An 18,322-nucleotide genomic window follows, 5' to 3' on the forward strand; every position below is an offset into this window, starting at 1 on the left:
CTTGCAAATACATTCGAACTTCCAAATATCAATGCAAGCATTCAGTAAATGCGAAACCGAAAGTTGTAAATTTTTACAAACAAGATCAACGACATCAAACAACTTTACTACTTCAACAATTACAAAATATTCCTATTCAAACAAATTTTCAAAAAAACTATTTACTCACCCCCCCATTACGATATCTCCCGGCCGACGGACCACTTATTACGAAGCAATTAACAATACTAATGCGTAGTTCGAAAGGCGAGTAATAACACTTGATGATTCTTGTTCGAACGCTATTTTTGTTTCGATGAGTTTGCATCAGTCTAATTTTGATCTTGATTTGGTATACAAAAATACATGACGATATCTTTCGTTTATATTTAATGAAAAGACAAAAATATATCACAGTAATACAGACACGTCGCAACGGCGAACCTACAGTTACATAATGTAAACACACAGAAGAATTCTTTCGGCGCAACAGCGCCCTCTATACTATGAAAAGTTCGAACAATCCTTAACTCCACTTCTCATTGATGTAAAAATCTCCTAAAACTACATTCTTTACCTTTAGAAAATGTAGTCCATCATCAGTCACTGACTTTAATTGCATTATATTGTTGAAAACTTTAATTGCATTATATGGAGCTGCTGCAGTTTAATATGTGGCAATGTTAAAATGACAAACCTGTATTTCTTTATTTTTGCTCTCTCTTCATGACATTCTTTTGAAGTATCAGGTGTTTTTCATGAATTTGTATCTGTCTATGCTTCAAACATGTATCAGTAGTTATTACAATGTTATATAGTCTAAATCTTGGTAAAATACAAATTAAATCTTCTTGTATAGTTGGGCCTGTCATTAATTTATTGTTGCGAGCATATGGCTCATAATGGATTGAATGCACAGAGAACTGATGATAGCTTGATAAAATTTATTTTATTAAAGATACAGTTTTGGATCTTTCCGTAAAAGTACTTGTGCAGCTCTTCTGAGTATATAGAGCATAATCAGTAGTTACCACTTCAAATTACCAAGAACATTAAATATAATGTAATGCAAGGTACATCTAAAGAGGAAAGCTTCTATAGAGATCTCTCAGTGCTCCAGAATCGATTCCGAACTAAAAACTAAGCTGATGCTATCATTCCTCGGCCAATGAGAAATTTCTAGTATTACTAGAAGGCATACACAGTTAAAGTTACACATGAGGGCCAATTACAGTTATACAAAGCTCAAACCAAAACGTCATTAAATGGTCACCAACTTTGACAACACATGCAATTTTTTGCCAAATTTTGCAACAAAAATTAGTTGCCAAAACCATTATGAACTTGATGATATTTTGCCAATTTTGTGAAAACGATGATTTACCTCAGTGTGAAGCAAACTTCTCACTATAACTGGTAAAAATATATTTAAGGGTACCCCTTGGCGAAAATTCAAGATTGGCAAGCAAATCAATGGCCGTTACACACACACACAAAACAAAACAATAATAATAATAATAATAATAATAATAATAATAAACTAATTAAAATAACAAGTCAAAGAATTGCACAAACTCAGTGTCCATGTACTCGTCGATCTATTTTCACTTAAAAAAATCAGAGAATTGCACAAACTCAGCATTGTGCGTTGACCTGACTTTGTCCGTGAACACATCGATCTATTATCACTTAAAAATCGAAGGAGCACCCAATTCTACACTAGAGCCAAACAAAAAATATATAATCTCAATAAACTACATTTTAAATCAAACAATGAATTAACATAAAAAAGCACTACTCACTTCTGTTGCATATACACACTACACAAAGGAAATATCCACTTACCTTGTTTAGAAATTTCTCCCTATAATCTTATTTTTCTGGCAAGCTTCACTTTCTTAAAACCATCCATTTTACATTATAAAAAATTCTCAAGATTGTCCCCTTCAAAAGGACTGCATGCTTTGGGAAGTACAATGCCTAGACAGGGAGCCATACTTACAACTAAGTCAAATGTGCAATACTAAAACAATAATTTCAATAAATAATATACAAAAAATCAAATACTAAATAAAAAAATTTACCAGTTTACAATTTTTTTTTATATACAGTTAGAACCATAGTCTCAGTATATTATTTACGTTATATACACTAATGGGGAATCAAAGATTAGTATTCAGTCTGGAGAATGGCTGCCTTCCTTTTGTCCTTTCAACCCGCGTTTAGAAAACTGCACTCTACCAGTCAACAAGTACTGCCTATATCTGAAGCAGTAAAAGATGCCCTGGGCAGGGGTGAGACCCTAGTAATAGTCTTCATTGATTTTAAATCAGCATATGATAGAGTATGAAGATTTAAATTGTATGAAAAGCCACAGGTCTTGGGCATAAAGGGGAACATGTGTCTGGATAAGAAATTTAGCATATTTCTTTTGCTGTTAAATATGGATTTTCAAAATTCAGACAATTTTTCTGAATTCTCAATCGAACAATTTTATTTAGGACAATTCAGACAGCTTTATTTAGGATTACGACAGTCAGGAGTACGACCATATTTAATATTTTTATTAATGATTTAGCTCAATTGTTTTGCTAATACTGAGAAAGTAGGCTGTGCTCTATATGCTGATGACTTGGTTATCTGGTAATCAAGTATTTATAAGAAACAAACCTCTTTTTGGTCAGCAGATTAAATGATGCATTGAAGAAACTTTCTAAGAGGTGCGATAGTAATGAAATGAAAGTTAGTATTGAATAAAACGTGCTATCCAGTGTTTGCACAAAATTGACAAGAAACTATAATGAATTTAGAATATAAAGACTCCTTTATTTGTGAGTCTCACAGTATGAAATATCTAGGCATTACTTTTGATAAAAAGTTAAGTTGGTGAGAAAACATAGAGAAGATCACAAGACATGTAAGAAAGAAATTGTTAGTTTTGAAAAAACGGGCTGGAACTCAAGAGGGGTTGTGGTAGAGATACCTTTAATGCCATATAATGTGTTTATCAAACCTGTCTTGACTTACTGCTCTGAAGCATTTATAACTTGCAGTAATAATCTAATGACAGATTTGGAGACTACGTAAAACCATGTTGAGATTAATTGTGGGAGTGGTTCAGACATCCCCAATAAAAGCTGTGGTGTAACGTAACAATAATAAGCCTATTGAAGAAATTATATTGCAGAAATATTTCTGTTTATATGAAAGTTGATTCGATTATCAAATTGTTTTAAGAGAAATTTCAGTTGCAATCAAAACAGAAGATTAAAAGCACAAGAAGGTTTTATACAAAAAGTTGTGAAAATTAAAAATGAAATTGGCATATTGGACAGCCTGGAAATTTTACCTCCAATTAATCCTTTAATTCCCCTTGTGAAAAGTAGAATTTGTCTTACTGAAGTGATGCAGAAGAAAGATGTTCCTGATTCAGTTTTAAATGCTATTTCTTTGAAAACTATACATACCAGATATCCTCGGCTGAATGACTACGTGTGTATACTGATGGATCTCGGTTGGACCAGGGGGAAAATACATGCACTGGGATATTTGCAGTAATGTTTGCATTCTATATAACTTTAGGGCCAAATACCATGCTGTTTGATGGTGAAGCTATTAGATTGCTCAGCCAACAACTATCGACAAGAGTGGAAGACTTTGAGAATGTCGTTATACTCTCTGATTCAGTTTTAGCAATCTAAGCAGCTTCATATCGGGATCATCCAGACCTCTCAGAGGCTTAAAAGTTGTAAAGAGAATTTTGTGTTATTGCTAACCTTGAAAAAGAATATTATACTGTAATAGATCTCTTCACATTGTGATATATACTGAAATGAGATGGCTGATCTTCTTACAAAGAAAAGCACAGGTATTCTGCAATCTTTCTTCTTGCAAAGAAAGGCACAGGTATTTTGCAATGCACACAAAAGGAATCCACACAAAAAAATAAATAGGATAATCAAAAATACTTTGAATGAGAATTACCAGCCATTATCTGAACTTATTAGTGATAAAACGTGTAGTGGATATTTAAATTTTCAGTATTTAGTTTTTTAGAATGCTGTTCTAGACAAAATTAAAATTGCTTGTGGATGATGTCTCATGCTTTAAATTAAGGTTTTATAAAATTAATTTTAAATATAATGCATTTCCTTTTATTTAAACCTTAACTGTATTTAATGCTCGAGCATTATGTTGCACCTACTTGCTTCTCGAGAATTCTATTGCTTCACTTTGATCAGATGATAGATATTACTGTTTTTACACCATCAACTGACACTCTTGACTTGATGTTCAGAGGTAAGCTGTTCAAAGCTCCTGTTATTTCAATTTTAAAAAATGCTATAATGTTTACCGACATGCATAAGCAACTTGTGTAAATAAAATTCTAACATTAATGTGAATAATTTGCATCTTACTTTATGAAGTTTTTGTCAATCATGCTAATGTGGACATAGTATAAAACACTAAACTGATGATCGGGTTTTGGAGCATGCATGTGGACTGAAAATTGTGAATCTTATTCCATCGACAAATCATGAGGCTTGAGTGAACTTTTCCTTATAAGAACTTACAACTAGTCAGTTTCTCTTGTGGAATATTCTATTCATTTCCTAAACCAGAAAATAATGTCAGAGATCTAGCCAGTGGAAATATAGCACATGTAACGGTGAAAGCTCCTCCCTTCTGGCGAGCAAATCTGGAAAGCTGGTTCCAGCACATAGAAAGCCAGTTTGTGTTGGCTGGTGTAACAATGCAGTGCACAAAATTCCACCACATAGTTTCCGCTTTACAGCGTGAGAAATTAGCAGTTGGGGGAGGCATTATTCTTAACCTTCCAGCCAAGGGTATGAAGGTAAAAAACTGTCTCTGTACGCGGTGTGCTGACATGGAAGAATAGCACCTCAGAGACCTCATTTCTGAAATGCAACATGGGAAAAAAAAAAAAAAAATCTTATTGGAGATGCGAAGTAAGGCTGGCTCATAAATGAGTGAGTATCTTCAACATGCACAACAGATTTTAGCCATTTCCAATGACTCGTTAGACAAGCTCACCGAGATGGCCGATGGTATCATGGTTGCCATTGGAAATGCTGTACCAGTGTTTGAAGTAAAAACAGAAGACTTTGTTCTAAAAGAATTGTTAATGAATATTTTATCCCAGCTTTCATGGATTGAAACACATTCCAGGTTGCGTTCAACCACACAAGAGCAGCAGAACAAAAAATGCTGTTCATCAAGCCGCCAGTGGCGGGGTAGTACAGAGTATTGCTGGTACCATCAGCATTTTTCAGTATTTAGGTTTTTGAAATGCTGCTGTCGTAAACAAAATTAAAATCACTTGTGGATTGCTCATGCTCTAAATTAGATTTTTTTTTAAATTAATATTAAATGTAATGCATTTCCTTTTATTTAAACTGTAACTGTGTTTATCCGCTCGAGCATTATGTTGCAGCTACTTCCTCTTCAAGAATTCTATTACTTCACTTTGAATTTGATCAGATGATAGATATTACTGCTTTTACACGATCAACTGACACTCTTGACTTGATGTTCGGAGGTAAGCTGTTCAAGGCTCCTATTTCGAATTTTTAAAATACTGTAATATTTGCCGGCATGCATAAGCAACTTGCATAAATAAAATTCTAACACTAATATGAATAATTTGCATATTACTTTATGAATTTTTTGTCAATCATTCTAATGTGGACCAGTATAACATTAGATAGTATAAAACATTAACGACTCTTGAAGGGATTGTTGATTTCCCAAGACGGCATTCGATTGCTGTGTTAAGGCTAAAAACGGGCCACGACTGCCTTGCTGGTTACCTCTGCAGATTTGGAATCTGTCCACCCCAAACTGTATCTTATGCAGCAACGACCACATGATGGACGCTGAGCATCGCAGAGTATGCCCACCTATCTCAGGAAATCTATACGATAGATATTGGAAGGCTAGAAATAACTTACAAGCTAATTGACTTTTGTTATCGATTTGTTTGTTTATGGTTTACTGTTAGGTGTTTCTAGTTCCTCTGTGTACGTTTTGATTAGTTGTTTCTTCTTGTTTGTCTCTTGAGTGTTTTCGTATATTAAGTGCTGCTGCTAGAAATAATATTAAAAAAAACCTGTTAAAAATATTGTATAATAGACTAACAATAAGGTTTTTGTGTGATATTTACTCTTCTTTATAATAAAACTATATGTTTTGTTCCTTTATTGTATTACAGTACTGTAATTATTAATTTTTTATATTTCTTGTTTCTAATGTTGTAAATTGTTATTTTACTGCTCTTATTAATAACTATTTGGTTATATGATTTGTTCCTTTGCTTTATATTAGTACATTACAAAATTATTTATATTTTTGCAATTTATGCATTTTTTGTATAAAACTAATAAATATCACAATGAAACTGTACCTTTTTAAAAAAAATTCCTAATGCTAGTATTCTAGTACGTTTGAAAAATACTGAATTGGTAATGTAGTTTTGGTCCGGTATTGCAATGACTACATACATGTTTTGTATCTTTTAATGTATAATTATCCTAATATTGTTTTAGAATCAATATCATAAATTATATGTGTAATTAATTATCTGTTGTTTTGAACTGAAAAATGTTCTTAACTGCACATGCTTAATATTTTAACACAAGTACACACTTGAGGTGTTTTGTATGCCACCAAAAAAACAAACAAAAATAAGCTAAATAAGAATAAATATTTATGTTATAAGATTTAATAACAAAAATTTTTAATAAAAACTAATAAAAATTCTTTGAATAAAAGCAAAATACAAAGTATAACATATTACATAAGTTTTAACCACTTATCATATTAAATTTCATCACTGATGTCCCTCCCGACTGTTGCATTCCCAGTAAATAATTACTGTAGGTACTTTGCTCACATACATGAACACATAATCATTGTTATCCTATTTTTCTGTCTTCTGCAACACAAGCACCTTGCCCATATGTCTTCTAGTCACTTTTCTTGGGGTCTTTTTATCTCCTTAGGAAAAAAAACAGATTATTGGGAGGTAATCTACTCTTTCTGAGAAGAGTAGACTACTTCCCAATGAGAAGAAAAAAAATCTACTCATCAGTACAGTTGAATAACAAGACTGTACGTATTAAGGACACTACAATAATAGGTTAGATGTGCATGCAGCTTGGTAGGAAGGCATTTCAGGGTTACTTAGCTTCTGTTTATTGTATTGGGTGTACAAAATAAGTTTTGAGCTTCCCCCCCCCTTTTTTTTTTTTTTTTTTTTTTTTTTTTTTTTTTAACTTTGAAGCTTTATTCAGAGAAATTGGAAGAATGTATTTTATTCAAAGTATTGTCATCAGATTCCACGTTTAAAAAGTTCCTCGTCTTTTGAGGCAATCCAAGAACCGACCCAATTTTTGGCTTCTTCGTATGAAGTGAAGTGCTGCTCATTTGAGTCATGAGTCATCGTCCGGAACAAGTCAGAAGGAGCAATGTCTGGTGAATACAGTGCATGGTGTAGCACATCCCATTGAAGCACCTCCAAAATTTCCTTGACGACTTTTGCAGCCTGTGGGCGAGCATTGTCATGCTGAAAGATCACTTTGTCATGTCTTTTAGCATATTGGGGGCATTTGAGCTTAAATGCTCGGCTCATTTGCGTCAACTGTTATTTATAACATTCCCCAGTGATGGTTTCATAAGGCTGGAATAGCTCATAGTAGATCACTCTGAGCTGATCCCACCAGGTGCACTGCATTAGCTTCTTGCCATCAATATTCGGTTTGGCCGTTGAAGTTGATGCATGGCCAGGTTTACCCCGCAATTTTCTGTGCTTTGGGTTGTCGTAGTAAATCCATTTTTCGTTCCCCATCTCGATTTGATGCAAAACCCCCTTCCGATTTTGCCTTTGGAGCTGTAGTTTGCACATGAAAAAAAGGCGTTTGACGTCTCTTAGCTTGAGTTCATATGGAACCCAATTTCCTTGTTTTTGCACCTTACCCTTGAGCTTTGAAAGCTTTGAGGTGCTTTGAAATCACTTGTTGAGTCACTCCCATTGTTTTGGAGAGCTCCTTGAGTTTGGCATGAATCTTAGTCCAATAATCCGTCCAACTCAGCGTCTTCAAACTTTACTGGTCACATGTTTTTATTGATGGAGCATGTTCCCCATATGCTTCACACAGCAATTGATGTCCATCAGCTGCACTTTTTTTCAAATTAAAACAAAAAAGAAGCACTTCCCACAGATTTTGTTTTGTTGGTATAAAGGTTGACGTGGGTTGAGCGCAAATAAAGTTTGTTGTTTACACTTCAGCGAAATGAGACGGACTGATTTTTAGATGGAAATGCTGACACTTTAACATGAATATAGTTAAAAGATTGTCTGACAGGATTTAATACTAGTAAAGCCATCTTATGCAAGTCCCTCAAAACTTATTTTGTACACCCAGTAAATGGTGTATAGCTATGCATCTACATTTACCCTTGAACAGTTATTTTGTATCAATATTATTTTACTTGCATTAGGCCAATATAGGAGTGGTTAATGTATTAATTTTATACCAAAAATATTTCTATAAAATTATTCTGAAAGACAGTTAAAAATTGTAAAAACTGGAAATATGCTGTATTGTAGCACAAATATTAATTAATATTGCCACTTAATATTAAAAATACTTTTCTGAAGCTCTTTTCTTCCTTAGAAACTTGTCTTTGAAGCAGTTCCTTCACCAGTTCCACAGTATTTCAACTTAGAAGACTTTTCCTCGCCTGGTGATCTTGTGATGCAATCTGCTAAAGGAAAGGCTTTAACTGTTACTGAATTTATTAATGCACACGATGTATGCATTATTCTGCATGTTCTTAACTTCTATAAACAAATAAATCATGCATTGTTCATTTTCCGTATCTAACTTTTTTCTTAGGCTGATGAAATATTGCTGGCTGAAGTGCTAATTGCCTCATGCAAGACAAATATTACGAATTGATCTCTAATTTGTAACAGTGTATTTTTGATCGCATGCCATCTGTGAGCCTCTCTCTCTTAGATAATGATTATGATGATATATGTTCTGAACAAAATTTTTGTTAATGTTGAAGTTTTCACAGCACTAAAAACCTAATTTTAATTAGCATTAAAATCATCTCAACCTAATTTTCTGATGAGAATTCACTTAATAATTCACTGCATCAAAATATTAATTAATAATGAAAATAGAATATCGTGCAACCAAAAGTTTTGCATGTTATTTACTATCGCCAGGTGAATATTCCCCTTGTGGAAATCTGAAATAAAAATGTGCTTTAATTACACTGTTTCCATGTAGTGGCACAAATAGGAGAAGACATTATAGCGCCCTTAGATGCTTTGCTGGACTCAATTTGCATGTTTAAATTTTAAATTTAAGAAGAAAATAGAAGCAGAATGCAGTTTTAACTACCATAAAACATTGGCTATCTGTATCCATATACAGATGGAGGACAAAATAATGCGAATACCTATGAAAACGTATGACGTATTTCACATCTGCAGTACAGCCGCGCCACCTGCAACAAGTCTGCCACCTAGCGAGCGTGAAGTGGAAGGTATCAGTCTCTCAACAGCAGTCACCTGCATTGCATGCTTCAATCAAACTGTCTGTGAGAAGTTGAAATGTCAGACCTGTCAGAATTCCAATGAAGAATGATAGTTGGAACACGTTTAAGTGGAGCATCGGTTATGGAAACAGAAAGCCTTGTGGGGTGTGCAAGGAGTATGGTATCAGCCGTTATGACAGCTTACACGAAAGAGGCGTAAGACGATGTCTCTAAAGCACAACAGTGGCCGAAAGGCAAAGCTGGCTGATAGGGATAGACGAGTCTTGAAGCGCATAGTAGCCCGAGAGCACAAGCAATCATTATCCGAGATAACATCCGAAATGAGCAATCATCTCCAGGATCCTGTTTCAACAAAAACTGTCAAAAGGGAACTTCATGCTGCGAACATTTATGACAGATTGGCAATTCGTAAACCCTTGGTGAAAGCAACTAATGCTTTCAAGCGACACCAATGGTGCAGAGATTACAAAGGCTGATCCCTACAGCAGTGGCAGCAGGTAATATGGTCAAATGAATCGTCATTCACCCTATTTCAGACGACCGAACGCGTTTATGTCTGGAGAACCCCCAAAGAAGTGTTTCATCCTGACATCCTCTTGCCGACTGTGAAGCATGCAAGTGGCGCCATTACGGTATGAGGTGCAATATCTTGCCGCATTCTTGGGCCACTTGTTATTCTGCATGGGAGGATCACATCCAATCACTATCTAAGCATTCTAGGGAATCACGTCCATCCTTTTGTCTAAACTGTATTCCCTGGGGAGCACCGCGACCACTTTTCCAAGACGACAACGCCCCCTATCCACACTGCTAGGTATATTCAAGTATGGTTCGAAGTGCATGACGATGCAATTGAACATCTCGCTTGGCCCCCTCAGTCTCCGGATTTGAATATTATGGAACATTTATGGGCATATTTGGAGTCCAAACTTCGTTCCCGATTTCCACCTACATCCGGACTTTCGGAATTAGAGACCGCTCTGCAGGAGAAATGGCTTAATATTCCTTTAAATATTGTCTATGACCTTTATGCATCTATCCCACCTCACATTCAATCTGTACTTCAGTCAAAGGGTGGTCCAACCCCCTATTAATAAAGATTTTCCATTTTTTCACAGGTGTTCGTATTATTTTGTCCTCCATCTGTATATGCATATATTGAAGAAACTGGAATTCACTGAAATGTAAAAAAAAATTTCTAATACTTGCGCAATAGCTGCAAAGTAAGATAATAATAATTTATTTATTAAAAAAATATTGATTTTATTATCTCCTAATAAATGTAGTAGAATGTATCTAAATAAAGTAACCCAGAAGTATCAAATTTAATCCTGAAAATTTTTTTTAAAGTTACTTGAATTTAAATCATGAAAAATAGAAATTCAAACTTCGGAAAAGAAAATTAATAAACCAAGTAATTATCGTGATTGATCCGAAATTATTTGACTTTTCAAGGGGAACAAACCAACTCCCGTTCAGTGAACAATGATAAATAAATGCGAATGTGTTTCGCCTTTTACTCGAGTAAGAATGATGATGCCAAACTAACAAATTTAGTTAAGGTCAAAATTGTAGCTCTGTTAAGTTATTGAAGTTTTAGAAAACTCGAGATATTATAGCCAAATTAAGTAGAGTACTATAAAGAATTCTGAATGTACATTTCCGCTAAGTTAACGGATTTGTTAGAAATCTCGAGTTAATATAGCCAAATTAAGTATTAAAAATTTTATTATACTTGAGTAAAGTGCCCCCCCGACACCCTCGCTTTCATGCATGTTAATTCAAAACTATTTTTATAAGTATAATAAACAGTAGTTAATCTTTACTTATGAAATAGAACTCATAGTAATAAACATGAAAAACACAACAAACTATGCTATCTTTGCAAAATTAATGTAATATAAGTTGAAAAATTAAAATATATAAAATAAGATATAAGGAAATGTACAATGTGATATGTACATAATATACAAAAAGGAATTCATACAGAATTCATACAGAATATGAATTAATTAACTTACGTTCTTTCTAGTGGGATGTTGGTGAAGTGTTCTCACCTGTGTCTTACTGAGAAGGGGTGTTGCAGGCTATGCTATCCTATATTCCGGAATTATCAATGGGGATACTTTAAATTATTACAGGCAGTAAACCTTTGAGAAGCTATTTTTGGCATGTGGAAGGGAGGTGGTTGCGGAGTTCTCATCCGAGTGGGGTAAATGTGTCTGTTAAAATTTTGATCATACTAACGAGTAAATGGAAACTAATTAATTTCTGTCTAATTGTTGTGGCATAACAAGGAAGAAAAAAGTAATTTTCACTGCTAACGAGCTATTTAGCAGACTCAAAGTATGAAATAGGCTATTTTTTTAGTAATGGCATAAGGAAAAGCCAGAAAACGATTATTTTTTTAAAATTGTGTACAATTAATTCTGTAATTACACTATGTACAAATCCTCCAACTGATAGTCATCCAACTTATACCGCCTTTTCAGGTTTAGGAACAAATTTTCATATCCCTATCAGTTAACTGATTTAGAGAGAATATTTAACGCCTGCTCTTTTAAGACAATGGTTACTAAATCAATTAGGTATTAGATTGTTTCTGAGAATTTTAATGAGCATAATTTTGCGTTGTAGAGCTATCGTATCTGTGCAAATATTTTTAATATGTTGTATTTGGTTTAAGATAGTATTCTTAATAACTTTCTTGGAGATCTTGGAAGTTCAGGCATCATCATTCTTACTTGATTAAAAGACAAAACACCTTTGCATGCATTAATTATTGTTAATTGAACAGGGGATTGGTTTGTTTCCTTTGAAAAGTCAATTAATTTCCAATCAGTGACGATGGTTTATCAATTTTCTTTTTCAAAGTTTAAATTTCTATTTTTCATGATTTAAATTCAAATACCTTTAAAAATTTTTCCAGAATTAAATTTCATACGTCTGGGTTATTTCATTTAGATACAGTCTACTAAATTTATTAGGAGATAATATAATCAATATTTTTTAATAAATAAATCATATATATATGCATATACACGCACACACATAATATTCTGTACATTTAAATTTCTACATTTTCCTGTACCTATTTTATATAAAATTTCTTTCATTTTTAGCACTTTTCATTAATCTTCCAAAGACCGCATTTTTTTATGATTTGTTATGTTTATAACGATTACTTTGAATTATATTTCATAAATTCTGTTTATTATGTTTATAAAGATTACTTTGAATTAACATGCATGAAAGCGAAAGTGTCAGGGGACAATTTACTCAAGTAAAAGAGAAAATTTTTGTTTATTATATTAGCATAGGAAAAAAAAATTACTACTGCTCTATTTCGCAATAATATCTCAAGCTATATGAAAATTCATAAGCTTTAGGGAACTGTTACATTCATAATGAATTCTATAGACCTTCACTTTAATCTCACTAATAGGATTAAACTCAACTTAAAAGTTTGGCTTAAACTCAACTTACCAGTTTGGCATCCTACTTCTTGCTTGAGTAAAGACAAAACACCTTTGCATTTATTAATTATTGTTAACTGAACGGAAGTTGGTTTGTTCCCCTTGAAAATTCAACCAATTTCCGATCAATGACAATAATTACTTAGTTTATTGATTAATTTTCAATTTAAAAGTTTCCATTTCTAATTTTTATGATTAAAATGATTTTATGATTATTGATTATGATTTTATGATTATTTTTGCTTACCTTTTATGGGTGTGTAATGTTGGTATAAGCTTGTCATAAAATTTGAGAGAAGGTACTCTATCAATTCCTTGTGTGTTATAATATTCATCGAATGCCTCAATCATTGAAATAATGAAGCATAGCTAAAGGTTTCATTACCATATGTATACAATAACATTTGAAGTGTTTTATTACTGCTTTTTTCTATTTTAACACAAAATTCAATTACGTCTCTGTTGTGCAGTCATAGAAAAGTCTTCCTCAGCCATCAATTACATTCACTCACTGTGACCAGTTTTAAAAGCCATTAGTTGAACTCGAACTTGTGGATATATAACTTATGTAAAATCCTATGCATGATTCTTTGTAAGTCTAATACTAGAAAAGAGAAATAAAAGCAGTTTCTAAACTCCTAGTTATGAGTTGTCATAAAGTGTCGTAAAAATGTAATAACATGTGAAAAAAATGTGGAACTGAGTATATAAACTTTACAAACTTTGTAACCAATGATTATCATAAATTAATCTATTTAGTGTAATGTGAATGAAATACTTTTTTATCTATATTTCAGTATCATGCAGATTTAGTTATTGGTGCTGATACTGTTGTTATATTGGAAGGAGAAGTTTTTGACTTGCCTACAAATAAAGCAGATGGACGTCGAATGATAGAGAGGTAAAGGGATATTTATATTTAGTGTGCTAGTATTTAATAAATTATCTCTTTCTGCTTGTATCTGTGTTACTATTTTTATACACATGGTAGATTCACATAAACTTGAACTAATGCGGAATGAGATAGTGACAAATTACAAAAGCATTGAACTTTAAGGAATAATGAATGAGTTATTCACAATTTATAATATTTCGTCCAACATCTGAATCCATGGCAATTTTTTAATGCTTTCCTGTTTGTCCTGTCTTTTAAGGCATCCAGTTTCATTTCCATTGTTATGTTAATTTGTTTTCTTTTCTTCTCTTTCAACATTTCTATTTGCACAAAAAATGCAACACATCATTTGTAAGCTTAAATATAAGCTGAGAAAGGTCTATCCAGAATAAACTGGAAGTTTAGCTTACTGTAGGGTACAACTATAAACCTTTAGACAAGCTTGTTAATGGCTAGCAATAAAAGGAATGTGAATGGTAATCTACAACCACTACCTGACTCTTTTCACTCATTTTTTTACCAGAGGAGGAATGGGATAAATTGAAATTTTCCTGAAAAGAGCAAAATCTGTCATCAAATTCATTACACGGGTTCCAAGAAATAGTGTCACAAAATTAGAATACTACAAGAAATCTTTGAACAGAACAGGAAAATGAGAGCATTCACATATGTACATACTAATTACAATAATACAGTAACTAAACTGTTCTTATACTATTTGTACCATATGAGCGATGTTAGAAATTATTACTCTAATAACAAACAATCATGTTATTTCAAAGATATTTTGCTTCACCAGTAGAAATCATTCAGCAATTAAAGAAAATGTTGTAGTTAGGTTATTTAGAATGATGAGTAATTAGTAGTAAAGTTTGCAGAACATAACTGTACGTCTAGTACTATTAATTTTTTATATCAGGGTTCATACAGTCCTTAAAAGTCCTTAATTTTTTCAAAAATGATTTTTGGTCCTTAAAAGTCCTTAATTTTGGCCAAAATGAATAAACGGTCCTTAATTTTGCTCATTTGACATTTCTTATCATTTTTAATGATTGCCATTCTAAGTGTGAATTACGATTTCTCATGAATATGGAATTAAAATTACACGGCCCTTAACCAATCTGTTGCAGATTTGCGTTGCAAACGATAAAAAAAAAAAAAAAAAAAAAAAAAAAAAAAAAAAAAAAATAGCTACCCGAACGAAAGTATCGGTGTCTGATTGGCTATTCACTCAATCTTTCGAAACAGGTGTTATCCATAAATTTAGGCAGATTGTGACGAAAGCGTGAAGCCGGAAGTTCTTTAAGAGGCGAAAGTGATGATGAAGGTGCTCGAGAAAAAAAAAGGGGGCGGATTCTGAAAATATTTGCCAAAATTAGAGCAATCGCAACCTGGAAGGCCACAACCCTTCCGATGCCAATAGGAACGAGATGCCTGGAAAGGGCATTTTCAATAAAATGTGGCTTCATCAAGCTGACTACAAAGACTGGATATTGATGGATGGCAATCCTTAAATGTGGTCTTTGTCTGAAAAAATTGAAATTTCTAGAATGGGAGAGTCAGTGCTGAAAATTCACATGAAAATTAAGTTTTGTTTTATCATTTCAATTTGTTTTTACACGGTTTTCCTTAGCTTAATTTCTGTGTTTATTTCAATTAAGCCATAAATTAATTTTTTATCACTTTCTACGGAGTTTATTCTCTTTTGCACATACTATATGTATGGGATATCGGGATTATGAGTTTATTTCTGCAGAGGGTCTGTTATCGATTTCGCAGGAAATCTGTTGGCTCCATTTTGATTTTAGGTCGCCAAGGGCAAATTCGGTAACGCTAGCCGAAAAAAAGTGAAGTTCGGAAATACGTTTTGAAGCTTCAAATTAAGTATTTGGTTTAAACCTATGTTGTTGATAGTAATGCATAATTTTTGCTAATGGCGATACAATTATTAGTTGAAAATAACTAATTAAAAATTTTTTAATATTTTTAAAGCTGAAAACAACTAATTGAAACTAATTTTCCTGAATTAACTAGACGCAAAATTAACTTTCATGAATTACTAAAGTTATTGGGTAGAAGTTTAACTGAAAATATACATTCCGTATTATATATATATATTTATACAGTATAAAGTCCGAGGTCTGGACTCGTCGGGACTTCGGCGATCCCAGATTTGAGATTTTTCCGGATATTAGATCATTTTAAATCTACTAAGATGGCACGTAGAAATTATAAAATTGAAAATATGAAATCGTGATTTATGAATTAATGAAGCATTTATGATTTAAAGGGTATCAAAATTTACAAAAGAAAAGAGCTTAATATTTATATGTTTACTTTATTAAACATTTCTTTCAATGTGAGTTGTTTGATTTGTTTTCTCTGCTAATACTTTAGACTAATACTATAGACATATAATTTCTTGTTCAGTTAAGTTCCATTGTTCAAGTCCTGTAATTGCTGTGTCGAGAATTCCGAATAACTTGTCAATCAAAATTTTTTCTCGTTCAGTAACCTCTCTGTTACTTTCTTCACTATCGGTAGCTGTATTTTCTGGATTTAGAACCATACTACAGATTTCGCCCTCCGTTAATTGATTGATGATTGGGCATTGTCATCGCAATGAAAAACTTCTGTTTAACTTCGCTAAATTCTGCCGCCTGGTGTGGCCATGCGAGCTCTGGTGCTGGTTCTGGCTTTATGTGAATAACAAATCAGTTATTCTTAATTCAAATAGCACTAAATATAATCGTTTGTCTTATGAGTATCATTAACAAAATCTATTTTTAGCATAAGGAAAGAAATTTCTGCTAAATCTCTCCTTGTCAACATTTTAGCGCATTAAACTTAAATCTGTAATCGGATAATACTCTGTTATTTGGCGTCGCTGCATGATTCATCACTCAAGTTGTCATCCGTTGATAAACATGCGGTGATGAAAGCAAAATACAATAAATAATGATTCGCGATTTCGGCATCAAGGATATAAAATATTAGTTGGTGTAAAATTAACAAATGTTTCGGTTTGAGATTATGCCAAGCAGATACGCAGCTATGGAATCAAGTTACTAATCACACAAATTTATGCTAAAATAATTATTTCTTCAATAATGAGATATTTTATTTAGTGCCAAACTGAGATTAAGAATCGGGATTTTCGGCACGTTTTCTTATGATGAGGAAAAAAATCTAATGCGCGTGCGTAAAGCATACCTCTTCCCTTCAAAAAAGCTCTAAAAAATTGGTTGGTTGTGGCTTTGAGGTCCCTATTTTAGATCATTCCAGATATTGGATGTCCGGATCTCGGACTTTGTACTGTATATATATATAATATATATACATCTTTCAAAATATAACTTACCAGTATGTATTCACTCTTTTAAAATAATTCTACTTTAATTAAACTTAGGAGATAATATAATCAATTAATCAATATTGTTTAGGAAATAAATTATATATATATATATATATATATAGTAAAAAATGTATATTTTCATTATTCAAGTATTCACTGTAACAAGTATTCTTATCTTGTTACATGAACAGGCCTCTGTGGAAAGGGGCTTCTCTGTAAATAAAGCAATTGAAATTGGAAATTTAAGTGACTCATCATAATTTTTCAATGCACAGTATTTGATTACATAAAATTTTCTGGAGGTGTTCTTAATATCGAAATTAATAAAGAAATGAGATCAGCAGCAGCTTCTGCAAGAAGTGGAGTTCGTTATTTAGAAGTTCAGTATTTAGAAGAACAAAAATCTTTAACTAAATCTGAAAATTCAAAGAGGAAAAGAAATATTATTGAGGAAGAAGTTGATTATATGAAGCAGAAGAAAAAATTTCTTCAAAGGGACATTAAAGATATTAATGAAGTAGATGCTTTAGTAGATGAAGCTGAGACCAGCAGGAACATTGATTTGTTTAACAAAGCAAATGAACTTAGAAGAATAGTTAAAGAAAAGGAAATAGACATAAATAAATTAGATGTTAAAATAGCTGAAAATATTTCAGATTAAAAAAAAGCACAAATGTTTTGTATCTTTTATTGTACAGTTTATTATTCTAGTATCTTTCAAAAAACCAAGGAAATAAATTGTATGTTTACAAATCAGTTATTTTAATCTGCAAAATATTCTTACATTGTGATTATAATAGTAGTTGACTGTGTTTAAATAAATATCAAATAAGTTAAATAATAATCATATAAATCTCTAAAATAGTGACTGTTATTATTGTAAAATACACTTATACATGTTTTTCAAGAAATTATGTTCCTAATTTAATGTTATCTACTTCATAACTTGTAGGGAGTTAGTTTAATTTTCAAAATTGTTTTATGCTAAGTATTAAATTGAATTTAATAATAGTGCATAATACACAC

At 32.5% G+C, this 18,322-nt stretch overlaps 1 protein-coding gene across 4 annotated transcripts in view; it reads left to right on the top strand.

Annotated features, from left to right (window-relative positions):
- The window catches only part of LOC118182767 (uncharacterized), a 74,044-nt gene that overhangs the window by 17,104 nt on the left and 38,618 nt on the right, over window positions 1–18,322 (top strand). For 3 of the 4 annotated variants that reach the window (XR_004757115.2, XR_004757114.2, XM_035352149.2), the window contains exons 3-4: window positions 8,676–8,813; window positions 13,844–13,947. Coding sequence is in view for 2 of the 4 variants with exons in the window: in XM_035352149.2 (XP_035208040.1) it covers window positions 8,676–8,813; window positions 13,844–13,947 (242 nt within the window). In the remaining 2 variants the exon portion in view is untranslated. The remainder of the gene's footprint in view (window positions 1–8,675; window positions 8,814–13,843; window positions 13,948–18,322) is intronic. The other variant, XM_035352150.2, reaches the window with a different exon arrangement.

This window comes from Stegodyphus dumicola, chromosome X1 (assembly GCF_044657685.1).
Source record: "Stegodyphus dumicola isolate Sdum_Otavi_A_Nest chromosome X1, ASM4465768v1".
Taxonomy (NCBI): Eukaryota; Metazoa; Arthropoda; class Arachnida; order Araneae; family Eresidae; genus Stegodyphus; species Stegodyphus dumicola.